At 57.0% G+C, this 17,041-nt stretch overlaps 1 protein-coding gene across 2 annotated transcripts in view; it reads left to right on the top strand.

Annotated features, from left to right (window-relative positions):
- Positions 1-17,041, top strand: part of GRIN2D (glutamate ionotropic receptor NMDA type subunit 2D) — a 45,297-nt gene that overhangs the window by 1,649 nt on the left and 26,607 nt on the right. Inside the window, exons 2-8 of one of the 2 annotated variants that reach the window (XM_036311565.1) lie at positions 1,815-2,305; positions 6,251-6,870; positions 11,899-12,013; positions 12,210-12,421; positions 13,192-13,360; positions 14,001-14,154; positions 16,787-16,912. In XM_036311565.1, the coding sequence (XP_036167458.1) occupies positions 1,841-2,305; positions 6,251-6,870; positions 11,899-12,013; positions 12,210-12,421; positions 13,192-13,360; positions 14,001-14,154; positions 16,787-16,912 (1,861 nt within the window). In that variant the 5' untranslated portion in view covers positions 1,815-1,840. Of the gene's footprint in view, positions 1-1,814; positions 2,306-6,250; positions 6,871-11,898; positions 12,014-12,209; positions 12,422-13,191; positions 13,361-14,000; positions 14,155-16,786; positions 16,913-17,041 lie in introns of those variants that run through there. The other variant, XM_036311567.1, reaches the window with a different exon arrangement.

The raw sequence follows: 17,041 nt of genomic DNA, 5'->3' as shown, positions 1-17,041 counted from the left end.
GCGGGGCTGGAGCTGCCCTCCTGGGCCTCAGTGGGGAGCAGGACCCTGGGGACCCCGAGGGCAGAGGCGGGGGAGGGGGTGGGGGGTTTGGTCTGAGAGGCAGAGGAGAGGCTGAGGGGTAAGCAGCCACCAGGAACGGAGAGAGCGAAGTGTTAACCCCGCGGGGGCCAGGCCACAGCTGTGGGTTATTTTGGGGTGGGGGGGCGCTATTCTGAGCACTGATTGAGCCAGCTGCTCGGGGAAGGGCAGAGGAGAGGAGGGACATGGGGAGCAGGATTTGGGAGAGCCAGGCATGCTAGGAGCCCCCACCCCCCCCCCCCTTCCTGGGAGGACAGTGGCCCAGGATCTCTGGGAAGCTGGGTGAGGTGGGGGTGGGGGGCCTCTGGGCCGGGGAGGGGGCTGTGGGCCTCTCCCCCACTCCAGCTATCAGTGGGGTAGACAGGCCTGTGCTACCATGGCAACCGGACAGGAGCCTGATTGACAGCCAAGATAGAACCCTCCCCTGTCTGGACCCTCACCCCTGCAGGAAGCCCCTAGTGCCGACTGTCATTCCTCTCTGGGAACCAGGGGTCCAGCCCCCCCCCCCCATGCCCGCCTCCCTCGGACCCAGAAGCCAGGAGTCTGGGCTCCTAGCCCGCCCACCCCAGGCAGCTAGCATTCAACAGGGGACACCACGGGCAGGAAGGCTCTATTTCCTCTCATTTACAAAATTGCTCTGGGCTGGGAGCCAGGGACCCCTGTCCCCAGCTCTCCACAGCTGTGCCCCCCCCCAACCCCACGGCCACCCTGGGCCATCATTCTGTCTAGCTCTGAGAATGGGGGGAGGGGGGATAGGGGCAGGATTAAGGGGACAATTGTGGGCTGGGGGCTGCGGAGCTGGGTGAGGGGTGAAGTCAGGCATCCTAAGGAGAGAATGCCCCACTAATTTTTTTTTCTCTTTCTCTCCCCCCCACACACCTGACCCCCTTTCCCTGTCTCATCTTTGTCTTCATTTTTGATCCCTCTGCCACTCGCCTTCCCTTTCATGTCTGTGCTGGGCACCTCCCTGGCGGGGGTCTTGATCTCGGCCTTGCCTCGCTATTTCTGTCTTCCTGTTTTCTCTCTGCTCTGCCCGCCTCCTCCCTCCATCTCTGGTCCTGCCTGGTTCTCCATCACTTGTGGGTGCTCGTCCCTTGGTGGCTGTGGGGTCTCTGTCTTCCTCCGTGTCTTTTCCCGTCTTCCTCGCTCTGTCCAACTTTCTCCTCTCTCTCGTCTCATCTCTCCTGCCTCCCTTCATCCATCCATCCATCCATCCATCCATCCCTGCCTCTCTCCTTGGCTCCCTACTATTCCCTCCCCATTTGCCACTCCGTCTTATCTCCCCACCTCATCTCCCTGCCTCGCCCTCTGAGCCCCTCTGTCCCTGACCTTCCATCTCTCTCCTAATTTCTGTCGCGCTCTCGCCGGGACTGTCTCTCCATGGTTTGCATCTCTCTTCCCCTCTCCCTGGCTCGCTCGCTCGCTCTCTCTCTCTGCTCCCATTTTGATCCCATCTCTGTGGGTCTGTTTCCCGTCTGTCCTGCCTCGTGATCCTCCCCATCCCTACCTTGTCTCTCTTCCCCGCCTCTGTCTCCCCACTCTTCCTCCGATCTCTGCACCTCTCCCTCCCTCCATCTCCCCTTCGTGCATCTCTCTCTGTATCTCGTCTCCCTGTCTCTGTCTTCCCACCGCCGTGGTCTCTCTGATTTGTGTCTTTTCTCCTGCTCCCGGTGTCTCCCCGTCTCTGTGTGCCCCCTCTCCTTGCTCCCGGTTCCCTCCTCGGCCCGGGAGCTCAGAGGCCGCCCGGCGGGGCCCGCAGGCGATGCGCGGAGCCGGTGGCCCCGGCGGCCCTCGGGGCCCCGCTAAGATGCTGCTGCTGCTGGCGCTGGCCTGCGCCAGCCCGTTCCCGGAGGAGACGCCGGGGCCGGGCGGGGCCGCCGGGCCCGGCGGGGGCGCCGGCGGGGCGCGGCCGCTCAACGTGGCGCTCGTGTTCTCGGGCCCCGCGTACGCTACGGAGGCGGCCCGCCTGGGCCCGGCGGTGGCGGCGGCCGTGCGCAGCCCGGGCCTGGACGTGCGGCCGGTGGCGCTGGTGCTCAACGGCTCGGACCCGCGCAGCCTCGTGCTGCAGCTCTGCGACCTGCTGTCGGGGCTGCGCGTGCACGGCGTCGTCTTCGAGGACGACTCCCGCGCGCCCGCCGTCGCGCCCATCCTCGACTTCCTGTCGGCGCAGACCTCGCTGCCCATCGTGGCCGTGCACGGCGGCGCCGCGCTCGTGCTCACGCCCAAGGTGCGCGCGCCTGGGGGCGGGGCCAGGTGACGGGGGCGGGGCCAGATGCTAGGGGCGGGCCCAGTCGTGGGCGGGGGCTATGGAGGGCGGGGCTTGGGGGCAGGGCCCGTCCTAAGGGTCAGCTTCTGGGACCAGCCGGGGCCAGATGGTAGGGGCGGGGCCAGGTGTTGGGGGCGGGCCCAGTCGTGGGCGGGGCCTCTGGAGGGCGGGGCTTGGGGGCAGGGCCCGTCCTAAGGGTCAGCTTCTGGGACCAGTCGGGGGCAGATGGTAGGGGTCAGGCCTCGGTGAGGGTGGGGCTGCCTTGGAGGGGCGTGGTCTGTAGGATGAGCGTGGGGCGCTGGGGGGACAAGTGATGGAGAACCAGACCCTAGAAGTGGGGTCTGAAAGAGGCCTGTCAAGGGGCGGGTTGAGGATTCTGCAGAGGAGGTGAGTCAAGGGACGGGGCAGGACCTGGGGAAGGGGAGGGACCGGCCAGGAAGGGGCGGGACGGAACGACAAGAGACCAGCCCGACGTGGCGAGATCTGAGGGAGAGGTGGGATCTGGAATCAGTGAGGGAGGAGTCACTTGGAAAGGAATGGGGTTCAGAAAGGGGTGAGGTCTAGTGAGGAGGCGGGAGCCAGAAAGGCAGGGACAGGGACCAGGAAAGACGGGTTATCCGGTACAGAGGGACAGGGAGGCTCGCCCCGCCGAGCACGGGGTCTAGAGATTTATGTAGAAGGACGGAGCCGTCGGTGGAAGGAGGATGAGGAAGGGAGGAGCCATTAGTGGGACATGGGCTGCAGCAGGTAGAGCCTTGAAGTAAGTGAGTGGGTTTCAGGGCGTGGGCAGCCAGTGAGGGGGCAGGGCTCTCTGGTGAGAGGTGAGTCTAGGGCAGCGGTTCTCAACCTGTGGGTCGCGACCCCTTTGGCGGTCGAACGACCCTTTCACAGGGGTCGCCTAAGACCATCGGAAAACACATATATAATTACATATTGTTTTTGTGATTAATCACTATGCTTTAATTATGTTCAATTTGTAACCATGAAAATACATCCTGCATATCAGATATTTGCATGGTGATTCATAACTAGCAAAATTACAGTTATGAAGTAGCAATGAAAATAATTTTATGGTTGGGGGTCACCACAACATGAGGAACTGTATTAAAGGGTCGCGGCGTTAGGAAGGTTGAGAACCGCTGCACTAGGAGGTGCAGAGAAGGGGCGGGGCCTATACAGGAGTGGAGCCAATGTGACTGAGGATAGCGCCACCTGAGTGGGTGGAGCCTAAATCTCCGCCCGCCCCCAGCTGTGAGGGTGGGTGGCTTTGTGACTAGATTACTATTGCATGCTGGGACTCATAGTTCTCTCCTGTCTAGAGCATTCTGGGAAAGGCCTCTGTCCAACTTGCTGCTGGTCTTTGGCCTGGAGCTGTCCTCAGATTTGTGGGCAGATCACCTTCAAGGTGAACTTACAACTTCCTGGCTGCCCCCTCATGATAGACCAAGAGGTGTGGTCTCTTGTGCCTCCATTGCTGAGAAGCGTGATCTGCTCTGTTTATTGTCTCTTGGGCGCTGTGGCCCGCTCAGTGTACACCCATCCCCTTCTGGGAAATGTAGTCCCTCGGTGTCTTCGGATGAAGTAAAGAGTGGTCCTCCTAGCTCCATCCGTGCCCCCATTGAATGCTGGGAACGTGGTCCCCTCAGCACCCCTCCACCTGCAAAGGGCGAGGTCCTTTCAGGGTTTCATTTCGTGCTGGGAGACCTCATCCCCTCAGGACAACTGCCATCTCCCCTGCACATATAACCACAGGCGCACACCTAGGAGTGAGTCCACTTGCTCTTCTCATGGCTTTACTGGAAGATTTATTAAAGGCTGGTCCTGTGCCAGGGATGTTTTAGGTTCTGGAGAATACCATTGTAAAGGGATATATATAGTCCCTGCTCATAGAGCTTGCATTCTAATGGGGAGACAAAGACAAAGGCAAAAAAGGACAGAAACAAATAATGCAATAAAATCTGTCCTGGAAGAAAGCAACAGGATATTGTAATGACTGAGATGGGGTTTCGATAGATGCCAGTCGGAGAAGGCCTCCCTGAGATGGTGACAACGCGAGGTAACAGCCAGTTTGAATAGGCATAGGTGGCCAGCGGCTACCGTGTTGGAAAGCCCCTGAAGCAGAAAGGAGCTTGATGTGTTTGAGAAAGAGCAGACAGGTGCGGGTGCTGGGAAATGAAGTCAGAGAGGCCACGGGGCCCAGCTCGTGCAGGGCCTTGCGGGCCACAGAGACGGCTTTGGCTTTGGCTGTAAGATAGAATCGCTGGAAGCGTTTCAACCAAGAAGGGAAACAATCCAATTAATATTTTGCAAAGATCACTCTGGCTGCTGTCTGGGGAACGGACTGGAAGATCCAAGAATGGAAGCCGGGATGGGTTGGGAAGCTGTTGTCATGGTCTAAGCAAGACAGCGGTGACAGCGGGGGAGTGTGGCAGGGGCAGTGATGGGGAGTGGACAGGGAGCCGGGAAGACTTGGAGATGGCCCGGATGTGGGCATGAGGGAAAGAGAGAGAAAGGATGATTTAGCTTCCAAGCCTGGGCAGCTGGGTGAGTAAGGAAAAGACAGGGAGCAGGTCAGAGGTGAGGGGAAGATCGAGAATTCTGTTTCTGACGTGTTAATTTTGAGGAGCTGCTTGGAAATCCAAGGGGAGGTGTTGAATAGAAAGTTTTGTGCAGAGATCACAGGAGAGGGGGGGACTGAAGACAGGAATCACCAACACCTCCAGCGCCGTCCGACAGAACTTTCTGCAGTGAAGATGGCCTGCAGCCGCTCTGTCCAAAACGGTAGCCCCTAGCCATGCGTGGGTGTTGGACACGTGACAGGTGGTTAGCGCTGCAGGGAACTACATTTTAGTGAAATAAAATTGGAATAGTCATAGCTGGCTAGTGGCTACCGTATTGGCTAGTGCAAGAAAGAGATTGTGTTTAAACCTATGGGTATGGATGAGATCACCAGGGAGGGGGGACATGGAAGGAAAGAGGAGACGAGGGCACTTCTGACTGAGGAAGAGCGTCCAGCAAAGGAAACAGAGACGGGGACAGGGAAATGGAAGGGCAAGTCCACTCTGCACAGCTTCTTCCAGTTGGGAGAGACAGCACTTCCAGCACCCTCGTTGCATGCTGGGAGATGTGGTCCTTCTCAGTGTCTTCTGGGACTTGTAGTTCCCTCACTGCTGGCGTATTCCTTACGGTCATGTTACTCCTCTAACAGCTAAATCCCTACATCTCCGTGGCTCACCCCAATAAAAGGTATTTCTTACTCATGTAAAATCCAAACAGGTGTTCCAAGTGGTGACTTAGGGACCCGGGCTTTTCCCTGGGACCTCTGTAATCCCCTAGGGCAGTGGTCGGCAAACTGCGGCTCGCGAGCCACATGCGGCTCTTTGGCCCCTTGAGTGTGGCTCCTCCTAAGCCTTAGGAGTACCCTGGTTAAGTTAATAACAATGTACCTACCTCTATAGTTTAAGTTTAAAAAATTTGGCTCTCAAAAGAAATTTCAGTCGTTGTACTGTTGGTATTTGGCTCTGTGGACTAATGAGTGTGCCGTCCTCAGATAGGGAGGAAATAAGGTGCATGGGGGAGAGTTTGAATGGATGAGCCCAGAATGAGCTCCGTCATGGGGCTGAACCTCACCCAGGTCTCGCCCTTGACCCTCCAGGAAAAGGAGCCGGGTTGGAACAGCTAGTCAGTCTGTCATATTGAGAGCCGTGACCCCCCCCCCCCAGCCCCCCCCCCCCCCCCCGGCGGTGGCCGGGAGGTGTGTCCTTTTATCAGCTTCTGGGCAATGAGGTCCTCTCTCGGCCCCTGGGAGCTGTGATCCCCTGGGGGGTGGCTGAAGGCTCCTTATGGACTCCTGGGAGCTGTGGTCTCCACATCCGGAGGCCTGACACCCCTACCTTCTCCCCGCAGGAGAAGGGCTCCACCTTCCTGCAGCTGGGCTCCTCCACAGAGCAGCAGCTCCAGGTCATCTTCGAGGTGCTGGAGGAGTACGACTGGACGTCCTTCGTAGCCGTGACCACACGTGCCCCTGGCCACCGCGCCTTCCTATCCTACATCGAGGTGCTGACCGATGGCAGCCTGGTGGGCTGGGAGCACCGCGGGGCGCTGACGCTGGACCCCGGGGCGGGTGAGGCCGTGCTGAGCGCCCAGCTCCGCAGCCTCAGCGCACAGATCCGCCTGCTCTTCTGTGCCCGCGAGGAGGCCGAGCCTGTGTTCCGGGCAGCCGAGGAAGCTGGCCTCACGGGGCCTGGCTACGTCTGGTTCATAGTGGGGCCCCAGCTGGCTGGAGGTGGGGGCTCCGGCGGCCCTGGAGAGCCCCTCCTTCTGCCAGGAGGCACCCCGCTGCCTGCCGGGCTGTTTGCAGTGCGCTCTGCTGGCTGGAGGGATGACCTGGCCCGGCGGGTGGCAGCTGGCGTGGCTGTCGTGGCCAGAGGTGCCCAGGCCCTGCTGCGTGACTATGGCTTCCTGCCCGAGCTCGGCCATGACTGTCGTGCCCAGAACCGGACCCATCGAGGGGAGAGTCTGCATAGGTGAGTGGGGCAGGGGTGGGAGGGGTGTGGGAAGACTCCGAGCCTGATACAGGGTCCCTGCCTGAATGCTGTCAGATGGGTCACGTCTTCTCTGAACTTCAGTTTCCTTTTCTGTAAAGGAAGGGGTGCAATTGAGTAATCGGGTCCCCTTTCTGCGGTTCAATCAGGTAATTTTGGGAAAGCACCTGAGACACAGTGAGTGTATTACTGTATTTCATCATTATAAGATGCACATTTGTTCACAGTTCAATGTCTTTGAAATCAAGACAGTGTCTTAAAATTGATATCTTATCATGGCTTAAGTGGAAGTGCTTCTTTCTTTATGCTACATAGAAAAATGATAGCCCTGACCGGTTTGGCTCAGTGGATAGAGCGTCAGCCTGTGGACTGAAGGGTCCCAGGCTCGATTCCAGTCAAGGGCACATGCCCAGGTTACAAGCTCCATCCCCCGTAGGGGGCACACTGGAGGGAGCTGATCAATGATTCTCTCTCATCACTGATGTTTCCATCTCTCCCTTCCTCTCTGAAATCAATAAAAAATATATATCTTTTAAAAAAGAAAAAGAAATAATGATAGCTCTAACCGGTTTGGCTCAGTGGATAGAGCGTCGGCCTGCGGACTCAAGAGTCCCAGGTTCGGTTCTGGTCAGAGGCATGTACCTTGGTTGCGGGCACATCCCCAGTAGGGAGTGTGCAGGAGGCAGCTGATCAATGTTTCTAACTCTCTATCCCTCTCCCTTCCTCTCTGTAAAAAATCAATAAAATATATATTTTTTAAAAAGAAAGAAAGAATGATACACCTTCTAGTTGATAGCATGTTAGGAAATACCCTAGTTAGAGTACAAGCTGAACTTAACTAACAAAAAGACTCAGCAATCAATGCGCCAAACAAGATAGAAGTTTGTTCCTCTATCACTTAACGATCTGGAGATTTGGGGTCCGGGTTATCAGGAGACCCCATGGCTCCATGGGACCATTCAGGGACCCAGGCCCCTCCCACCCTGTTGCTCTACCATCTCCTTTCTTCTCAGTCAAACCTGGGTCGTGGGCAAGCCTGCATTGCAGGTCCTGAGAAGGGGGAAGGAGAGGAAGTGGAGAGCAAGCCGTTTCCTTTTGGACAAGTAAGGTGGAAGGGACAGGTCTGACTCCCCATTGGTGAGCACGTGGTCAAGTCACCTGGCCAGCGCTGGCTTATTGGCTGTTTACAGACACTTTCATGCGCGTTGGGTAGATGTGGATCCTGATTGGCTAATGCCTGTGCCTTACCGGTTGTTAGATGTTTTGAATGTGGCTCCTGCACGCGCTGTGCCCTGGGCGAGCTGCAAAGAAGATTGGGGAATGCCGACTCCAGCTGGGTAGCTGTGCGCCCAGCGTACACGCTATTATTTTAAAACAGGAGACCGGGGTGGTGGAAAACAGCGCCTCCACCACAGGGAGCTCTTTGAGTGGGGAAATTGATAGGTTGGGGGACAGAACAGCGGCAGGAGAGGCCTACATCCTGAAACAAGCTTAGGAAGAGGCGATGGGTGAGAAAGAAAGCCGTAGGGGACGAGCATTTTGAGAACCGGTGAGCTGGGAATCAGGATCCGGGAGACAAGAGAGCGAGAAAAACATCCCTCGTTCATAAATACTTACTGAGTTCTGACTGCTAGGAACTAGGGCTCATGCTGGGCGCTGGGAACACAGATGAAAAAAAAACCATGGACTTCTCGTCAAAGAACGCAGGGTCCTGTAGGGGCGGCAGACACGGATGGGATAATGACAGCACAGCGTGGGCTTGCAGTAATGGAGGTTAAATGGGCATCCTGGGAGCCCCGAGCAGAGCACTGTCTCAGCCAGGACATTTTTGGTTGCAAGAAGCAGAGTCTCATTCAGACTTCCTCAGGGGAAGGGGGGTTTATCGGAAAGATAAACTCGCACAGAGACCCAGGTGTCAGGAATTGAGGCCAAGACAATCGCCGCCACCCCCACCCCCCACCCTCCCATCCCCTGGCTTGCCACTCCCGAAGGCTGTCCAGTTCCTTTCTTACGACCGTTTACCCGGGACTCGGCTTCCTCCCCAAACGCATCATTCCTCTCATTCTGTCCACCACCCATCCCTCCAAATGTTACAGCTCATCTCCTCCCAGGAGAGGAATTCGATTGGCCCAAATCAGCCTTCCAAACTAGGCTACGCAAGTCCTGGCTCAGCCTGTGGAGACAGGGAGGTTTCCGGGAGGAGGAGATACGTGAGCTGAGACCTGAAGGATGAATTGCTCACTCACTCATTCATTCATTCATTCATTCATTCATTCACTCATTCGTTCACTGACAAGCCCTTTACATAGTCGACTGTGTGCCAAGCACTGCTTTTAGGCACAAGGGTATGTGGAGTTGAACAATGACAGCCTCACAGGGGACAAAAAAGAAAAGGAAGAAGAAAATGCCAGCAGGTGATAACTTCTCAGATGAAAATCAAACCGGGGGGCTGTGATAAGAAATGCCTAGGATGCTAGTTTAGGTGAGGTCATCAGTAAAGGTCTTTCTGAGCAGGAGAAATATGGAGATAAAAAAATAAATAAATAAAGGCCCTGGCCGGTTTGGCTCAGTGGATAGAGCATCGGCCTGCAGATTGAAGGGTCCTGGGTTCGATTCCGGTCAGGGGCATGTACCTTGGTTGCGGGCACATCCCCTGTAGGGGGTGTGCAGGAGGCAGCTGATTGATGTTTCTCTCTCATCGATGTTTCTAACTCTCTATCCCTCTCCTTTCCTCCCTGTAAAAAAAAAATCAATAAAATATATATTTTTTTTAAAAAATAAAGAGCTCTAGCCGGTTTGGCTCAGTGGATAGAGCATCCATCCGAGGACTGAAGCGTCCTGGGTTCGATTCCAGTCAAAGGCACGTACCTAGGTTGTAGGTAGGCCTGGGTCAGGAGGCACGTCACGTGTAGGAGGCAGCCAATCACTGTGTCTCTCTCACATCAATGTTTCTCTCTGTCTCTCCCCATCCGTTCCACCCTCTCTAAAAATCAATGGAAAACTACCTTCGGGTTAACAAAAATGAAATAATAAAAAATAAAGAGAAGGAGCCAACTACTGGAAGATCTGAGTGAAAAGAAGGGAGGCCCTAACCGGTTTGGCTCAGTGGATAGAGCGTCGGCCTGCGGACTGAAAGGTCCCAGGTTCAATTCCAGTCAAGGGCATGTACCTTGGTTGCAGGCACATCCCCAGTAGGAGGAGTGCAGGAGGCAGCTGATCGATGTTTCTCTCTCATCAATGTTTCTAACTCTCTATCCTTCTCCCTTCATCTCTGTAAAATATCAATAAAAAATATATTTAAAGCCAAAGCCGGTTTAGCTCAGTGGATAGAGCGTCGGCCTGTGGACTGAAGGGTCCCAGGTTCGATTCCGGTCAAGGGCATGTACCTGGGTTGCGGGCATATCCCCAGTGGGAGATGTGCAGGAGGCAGCTGATCGATGTTTCTCTCTCATCGATGTTTCTGACTCTCTATCTCTCTCCCTTTCTCTCTGTAAAAAATCAATAAAATATATTAAATATATATATATATATTTAAAAAAAGAAAAGGAAAGAAGGGAGGGACGCAGCAGGTGCAAAGGCCCTGGGGCCGGAATTGCCTGCTTGCAAGCCTGAAAGAAGGCCAGCGTGAAAAAGGAAAAAAAAATTTAATTTTTTTTAAATTTTAAAATGAGAGAGAAAAAAAAGGCCAGTGTGGCTGGAGCTTCATGGGTGGAGGGCTATGACAAGCAGATGGAGAAACACAATGGGCTCAGCTCATTCAAGGCTGTTAGGCCAGGTCAAGGGGTTTGGGTTTGATTCTAAAAGCAGTTGGGAGTTCACCAGGAAGAGAGAGTATTCCAGGCAGGGGAACCGCACTGGGCAAAGGCCCAGAGGGGAGAAAAACGGGCAGGTCGGTGATACACAACAGCTCAGGGTAGATGAAGGCAGGAGAATTAGGGTTTGGGGCTGATGAGGCTGTGGAGGTTGATGGGGCCCAAGGTCCTTGAACCCCAGGTTGAGTCTTGGACATGGGGCACTAGGGAGCCATGGGTGGTTTATGAGCAAGGGAGAGATGCTGTCCATTTGGGGCATAAGGAGACCCCTGTGGGGCAGAGTGGGGAACAGACTGAAGGAGTGAGATTAGAGGCTGGAGGCCAGGCCAGAGGCTGGACCAGGGCTTCAGGGTGGCTATGAGGATGGAGAGGAGGGGGTGGGACAGGGAGATCCCAGGGGCAGGAAGGATGGGGCTGGGCAGGGGGGAGGGGGCCAGCTGATGATCTGGCCCAGTGACTGGGGCAATGTGACAGGCCTTCAGAGTGTAGGGTGCAGATGTGTGCGGTCCAGAGACCCTCGGGGTTCCTTCCCAGAGGAAGGGCATTTGAGCTGGGTCTTGAAGGCGAAAGGATTGGTCACGATGAGAAGGGACAGAATAAATGTTTTCCAGGCAGAGAGCACAGCATTTGCAAAGGCCTAGAGACAGGAAACCGCTTGACATGTTTGGGGACACTCAGTGTTAGTGGAACGCAAAGTGGGTTTGGGGTAGAAATAGTTGGCTTTTTAAAATATATTTTTTATTGATTTCAGAGAGGACGGGAGAGGGAGAGAGAGAGAGAAACATCAATGATGAAAGAGAATCATTAATCGGCTGCCTCCTGCACGCCCGAAACTCGGGCACGTGCCCTGACCGGGAATTGAACCGTGACCTCCTGGTTCATAGGTCAATGCCCAACCACTGAGCCACACCAGCTGGGCGAAAGAGTTTGAGGATGGGAAGCAATCAGAGATGGCAGGGGCGGAACACTCAGGGTCTCCACCGCCCCAAACCCAGGCTGAGGCTCTGGGACCCTGTGTGTGGACGCTGGGCAGCGAGGGGAGAGTACCTGGCAGAAAAGAGGCTTATGGGAGTTTTCAACATCTTGGAGGAGATTCCGCCTGGGAGTTGGGGCTGATCAGTAGAAAGGGGACTTCTTCTGTTTTCGGCCACCACGTCCGGTCCAGGTCCCACATGTCCCCTCCCTTTCTCCTGGCCAGGTACTTCATGAATATTACCTGGGACAACCGGGATTACTCCTTCAATGAGGATGGCTTCCTGGTGAACCCCTCCCTGGTGGTCATCTCCCTCACCAGGGACAGGACCTGGGAGGTGGTGAGTTCCCGCCCTGACCGCGGGTTGGGAGAGGCCTGGACTGCTGGGTCCCCGGGGGAGAACTGGGAGCCCAGATCTACGGGAAGGAGGGAGATGGGACCCAGACTCCTGGATCTGAGGGAGAAGGAGAAGCTGGGGAAGTCGCCCCTCCCCCTGCCCCCGCCCAGGAAGCCTGAGTCCCCATCTCTCCGCCAAGGTGGGCAGCTGGGAGCAGCAGACGCTGCGCCTCAAGTACCCGCTGTGGTCCCGCTACGGCCGCTTCCTGCAGCCGGTGGATGACACGCAGCACCTGACGGTGGCCACGCTGGAGGAGAGGCCCTTCGTCATTGTGGAGCCGGCCGACCCCATCAGCGGCACCTGCATCCGAGACTCGGTGCCCTGCCGGAGCCAGCTCAACCGCACCCACAGGTGACAGCCGGGGCCGGGAGTTCCAGCTTCAGCATCTTTCCCCTGCCCCGCCCGTTTTGGCTCAGTGGTTAGAGCGTCATCCGTGGACTGAAAGGTCTCGGGTTTGATTCCGGTCAAGGGCACGTATCTGGGTTGCAGGCTCCATCCCTGGCTCTGGTTGGGGCACGTGCAGGAGGCAACCAATTGATGTGTCTCTCACATCCATGTTTCTCTCTCGCTTTCTCTCCCTTCCACTTTCGCTAAGAATAAATAGAGCCCTAGCCGATTTGGCTCAGTGGATAGAGCGTGGGCCTGAGGACCAAAGGGTCCCAGGTTCGATTCCGGTCAAGGGCAGGTACCTTGGTTGCAGGCTCCTCCCCTGCCCCACCCTCACGTCACGTGCAGTTGGCAACCAATCGATGTGTTTCTCTTACATCCATGTTTCTCTCTGTCTTTCCTTCTCTCTTCCACTCTCTATAAAATCAATGGAAAAATATCCTCGGGTGAGGATTAACAAAAAATAAATAGAAATATAAATGGGAAAATGTCCGAGGATTAACAACAACAAAAAACCCTCCTCCCTTGAAGCCCAGGGGTCCTGACCCAGCCCCTCCTTCCTTGGGACCCAGGACCCTCACCGCCCTCCAGCTTGGCGACCTTGGACGAGTCCCGTAACTCCTCTGAGCCTCAGTTTACCCAGAGAGCGCTAACCCGAGTTTTAGCGGCTGCTTGCCCCTCCCTCTCTTAAGACGAGCGGTCCCCAGTGTCCCCAAGCCTGCTGTTCCCCGCAGCCCTCCGCCGGACGCCCCCCGCCCGGAAAAGCGGTGTTGCAAGGGCTTCTGCATCGACATTCTGAAGCGGCTGGCGCAGACCATCGGCTTCAGCTACGACCTCTACCTGGTCACGAACGGCAAGCACGGGAAGAAGATCGACGGCGTCTGGAACGGCATGATCGGGGAGGTGAGGCGCATGGACAGGGACTGGGCGGGGCGGTGCGAGGACAGGACCGAGGAGGGGGCCCCAGGGGGCGGGGCTACCGGGGGGCGGGCTCTGGGGCTGAAGGACTGGACTAAACCAAGGGAACGCCCAGATGTTAAGGGGCGGGGCCACCAGAAGGACCTGCCTTGGTGGGGGCGGGGCCAGGAGAAGGTGCCTTGGGGCGGGGCCAAGAGAAGGGACCTTGGGCGGGGGCGGGGGCGGGGCCAGGAGAAGGGACCTTGGGGAGGGGGCGGGGCCAAGAGAAGGGACCTTGGGGCGGGTCGGGGGCGGGGCCAGGAGAAGGGACCTTGGGGCAGAGGCGGGAGGGGCGGGGCTTGGAAGGTGGCCCTCCTAGAAGGGGCGGGGCCTGGGGATGGCGCCCAAAACCTAATTGCAGGAGCAGGATGCGGTCAGTCACCTCTTCCCACTCCTGTTCCCAGGCTCGCACCTCCACCTTCCCTGCCCCACTCGGCGTCCCCCTCCACCCCACGCACCCATCCACCCACCCAGCCTCTCTCCTGCGCTGTCACTGGCCTCCTCCCGGGGCCGGTATTGCCTGCCTCGCGCGTCTATCTGCCCGAGCCAGCGGGGCGCCCTCACCCCCTCCTCGCCCTCACCCCAGGTGTTCTACCAGCGCGCGGACATGGCCATCGGCTCCCTCACCATAAACGAAGAGCGCTCCGAGATCGTGGACTTCTCCGTCCCCTTCGTGGAGACGGGCATCAGCGTGATGGTGGCGCGCAGCAACGGCACCGTGTCCCCCTCGGCCTTCCTCGGTGAGCGGGGGCCCTGGGGCGCCAGGCTGGGGCCGCTGCGTGCCCAGTCCCATCTGGTATTGCCGGGACTCGCGGTGACTCCGTCAAGTGGCTTCACTTCTGAGCCTCAGTTTCCAGATCTGTAATATGGGGGAAGTCGTTTCCACTACCAGAAGCATTTTGACCATGAAGCTAATAATGAGCTTCGGGAGCCTTCTCTCGCACAGCCTCCTCAAGGCCCTGGGCCTGGTTTTGTAGTCATGATTTTGTATTTTTTTAAAAATATATATATTTTTATATATTAAGAGAGGAAGGGAGAGGGAGAGAGAGAAACATCAATGAGAGAAAATCATTGATTGGCTGCCTCCTGCACGCCCCCTACTGGGGACGGAGCCCACAACTCAGGCGTGTGGCCGGGCCTGGAATGGAACCATGACCTCCTGGTTCATAGATCCTCCTTCAACCAGTGAGCCTCGCCAACCAGGCTGTATTCTTTTTTCTTACAGAGAACCCTCCAAATTGTATGAGCTTCAGGCCCCACAAAATCCAAGTCCCCCCAGTATATACATATGAGATGAGGAAGAGATTAGCATGGTACCGGCACAGGGTCGGTGCCCAATTCACCCACCAGATAGTGTTTTGTTTTGTTGTTTTTTTTAAAATATATTTTATTGAGTTTTTACAGAGAGGAAGGGAGAGAGATAGGGAGTTAGAAACATCGATGAGAGAGAAACATCGATCAGCTGCCTCCTGCACATCTCCCACTGGGGATGTGCCCGCAACCCAGGTACATGCCCTTGACCGGAATCGAACCTGGGACCCTTGAGTCCTCAGGCCAACGCTCTATCCACTGAGCCAAACCGGCCCTGGCTGGACAGACAGTGTTTTTGAGCACCTCTGAGCTGCACACAAATCCCCGCCCTCTAACAGCTCTTGGCCTCCTGGGGGAGACAAAATAAATTCTTAAAGGGGTCCAGTGACAAAATCACTTAACATGGTGGGTGACCAATACCACAAGAAATTAAGTTGGGAGTCGGGGAGAGAAGGGAAGGAATGGTATTGGTGCTGCGGTGGTCGGGCGGGGAGGCCCCTTTGCGGAGGCGACTCAGTCCTGTGTAGATCTGCCGGGAAAAGCATTGTAGGCAGAGGGAACAGCAAGGACAAAGGTGGCGATGTGCATGGAGTATCTGCGAGATAGCGGGAGGCCTGTGTGACCGGGGAACGGAGCGAGTGAGAGGGGTGGGCAGTGGGCGTGGCAGGAAGACCGGGTGTTCCTCTTACTGAAATGGCAAGGGTTTTAACCGCGGGCGGTGGGAGAAAGGTGGCAGCGAGGGTGAGACAAGGAGACAGTGTGAGATGTGCTGGGAAGCTGACACCCCGGTGAGTTGGGCTTTGAGCTGGATGGGAACAGGATAGAGAGCTCATTTCCTCAGCCGGGGGAAATAGAAGGAAAAGTCTTGTCATTTCCCGCTTGCTGTCTGAGTCGCAGCAAAGCTCCTGGCGGGGGAGGTGCTGGGAGAAGGGACAGCTTCCTGCGTGTTTTGTTCCTGGTATTTTCCCCAGCGATGTCTCTCGTGGCTTCCTCTGGGCACCGAGGTCTGCCGGGCATCTTGAGATGCACCACGTGGGCCCCGCTCTCAGCAGGGCAGTGACAGGGTCGTAGGCATGACCCACCATGCTGCCCAGTGGAGATGACAGGCAGGCATGTCCCCAGATGCTGCAGGAACAGTCCGGGGTGGCGACTCCGCCTTGACAGGGGCAGGCCTGGCCGCTTGCACTCGGCCCAGGGAGATCAAAGCAGCCGGTATGAATCTCAGGGGAAGGGCTTGTTGTCAGTGAACTCCCAGAGGCCGGGTGAGGAGGGGGCACAGGATCCGGATGGGAGGGGAGCTGTGGAGACTGAGGCAGAGAGGGTGTGGCTAACTGTGAGGCCTGGGTGGGTGAAGCAGTGGGTTCTGCAGTGATCCTGCGGGAGAGGAGGGCGGAAGCAAGGCTGAGAGTGGGGCTTTGTCCTGGCGTGCTAGGGAGCCACGGAGGACTGTGAGCTGGGGAGGGGTCAGGTCGCCTCTCAGTGTAGAAAGAGCCTCCAGGGCCATGGAAGTGGGGGGACAGGCTTGAAGGGAGAGACTGGGGAGGTGGCCCAGGAGAGGGGGCAAGGCCTGATCCAGGAGTGGGGACGGGAGGATGGGGCTGGGGACTGATAGGCTGTGGCTGGTGAGGGAGAGAAAGGGAGAGAGAGAGGTTGCAAACAGGGGGTTGGTCTGTGACCGAATGGAGGGTGGGACTCCCAGGATGGGGAACCTGGGAGCTGGTGCCAGGGTGTGGGGCATGAATGGCCTGAGGGTGGCGGGGGAGCAGGATGGCCAGGGGAGATGGAGACTCCGGTTGGGGCTCTGGAGTCATATTTCGAAGAGGGTTCCTATTTGGTGCCTGAGACCACAGGAATGGTTGAGATGGCTGTCTTTGAGAGAGACTGGCTCTCAGGGGCCTGTGTGGCCAGCAAAGGTGTTCCCGATATGGGAAGGGCCTCCAGGGCCATGGAAAGGGGGAGGGGAGGACAGGGTCAGATCGGGGCTGCACCTGGGTCACGTGTCTGTGGTCCCCCAATCTTCTGCTTGGCTGAGCCATGACCACCCCCACCCCTTGTCCCCAGAGCCCTACAGCCCCGCTGTGTGGGTGATGATGTTCGTCATGTGCCTCACCGTGGTCGCTGTCACTGTTTTCATCTTCGAGTACCTCAGTCCTGTCGGTTACAACCGCAGCCTGGCTACCGGCAAGCGTGAGTCCCCTTCCTCCATCACCCTACCTCAGAGCACCTGGACCACAGAGAGAACTACATTTCCCAGCGGGCATTGCGGTAGAGCGATGGCCCCTTGAGGTGGCAGAGGCCTCAGGGGCCACTGGGAAT

The sequence above is a fragment of the Myotis myotis genome, unplaced genomic scaffold, assembly GCF_014108235.1.
Source record: "Myotis myotis isolate mMyoMyo1 unplaced genomic scaffold, mMyoMyo1.p scaffold_m19_p_56, whole genome shotgun sequence".
Taxonomy (NCBI): domain Eukaryota; kingdom Metazoa; phylum Chordata; class Mammalia; order Chiroptera; family Vespertilionidae; genus Myotis; species Myotis myotis.
This window is presented reverse-complemented; position numbering and strand designations above follow the sequence as displayed.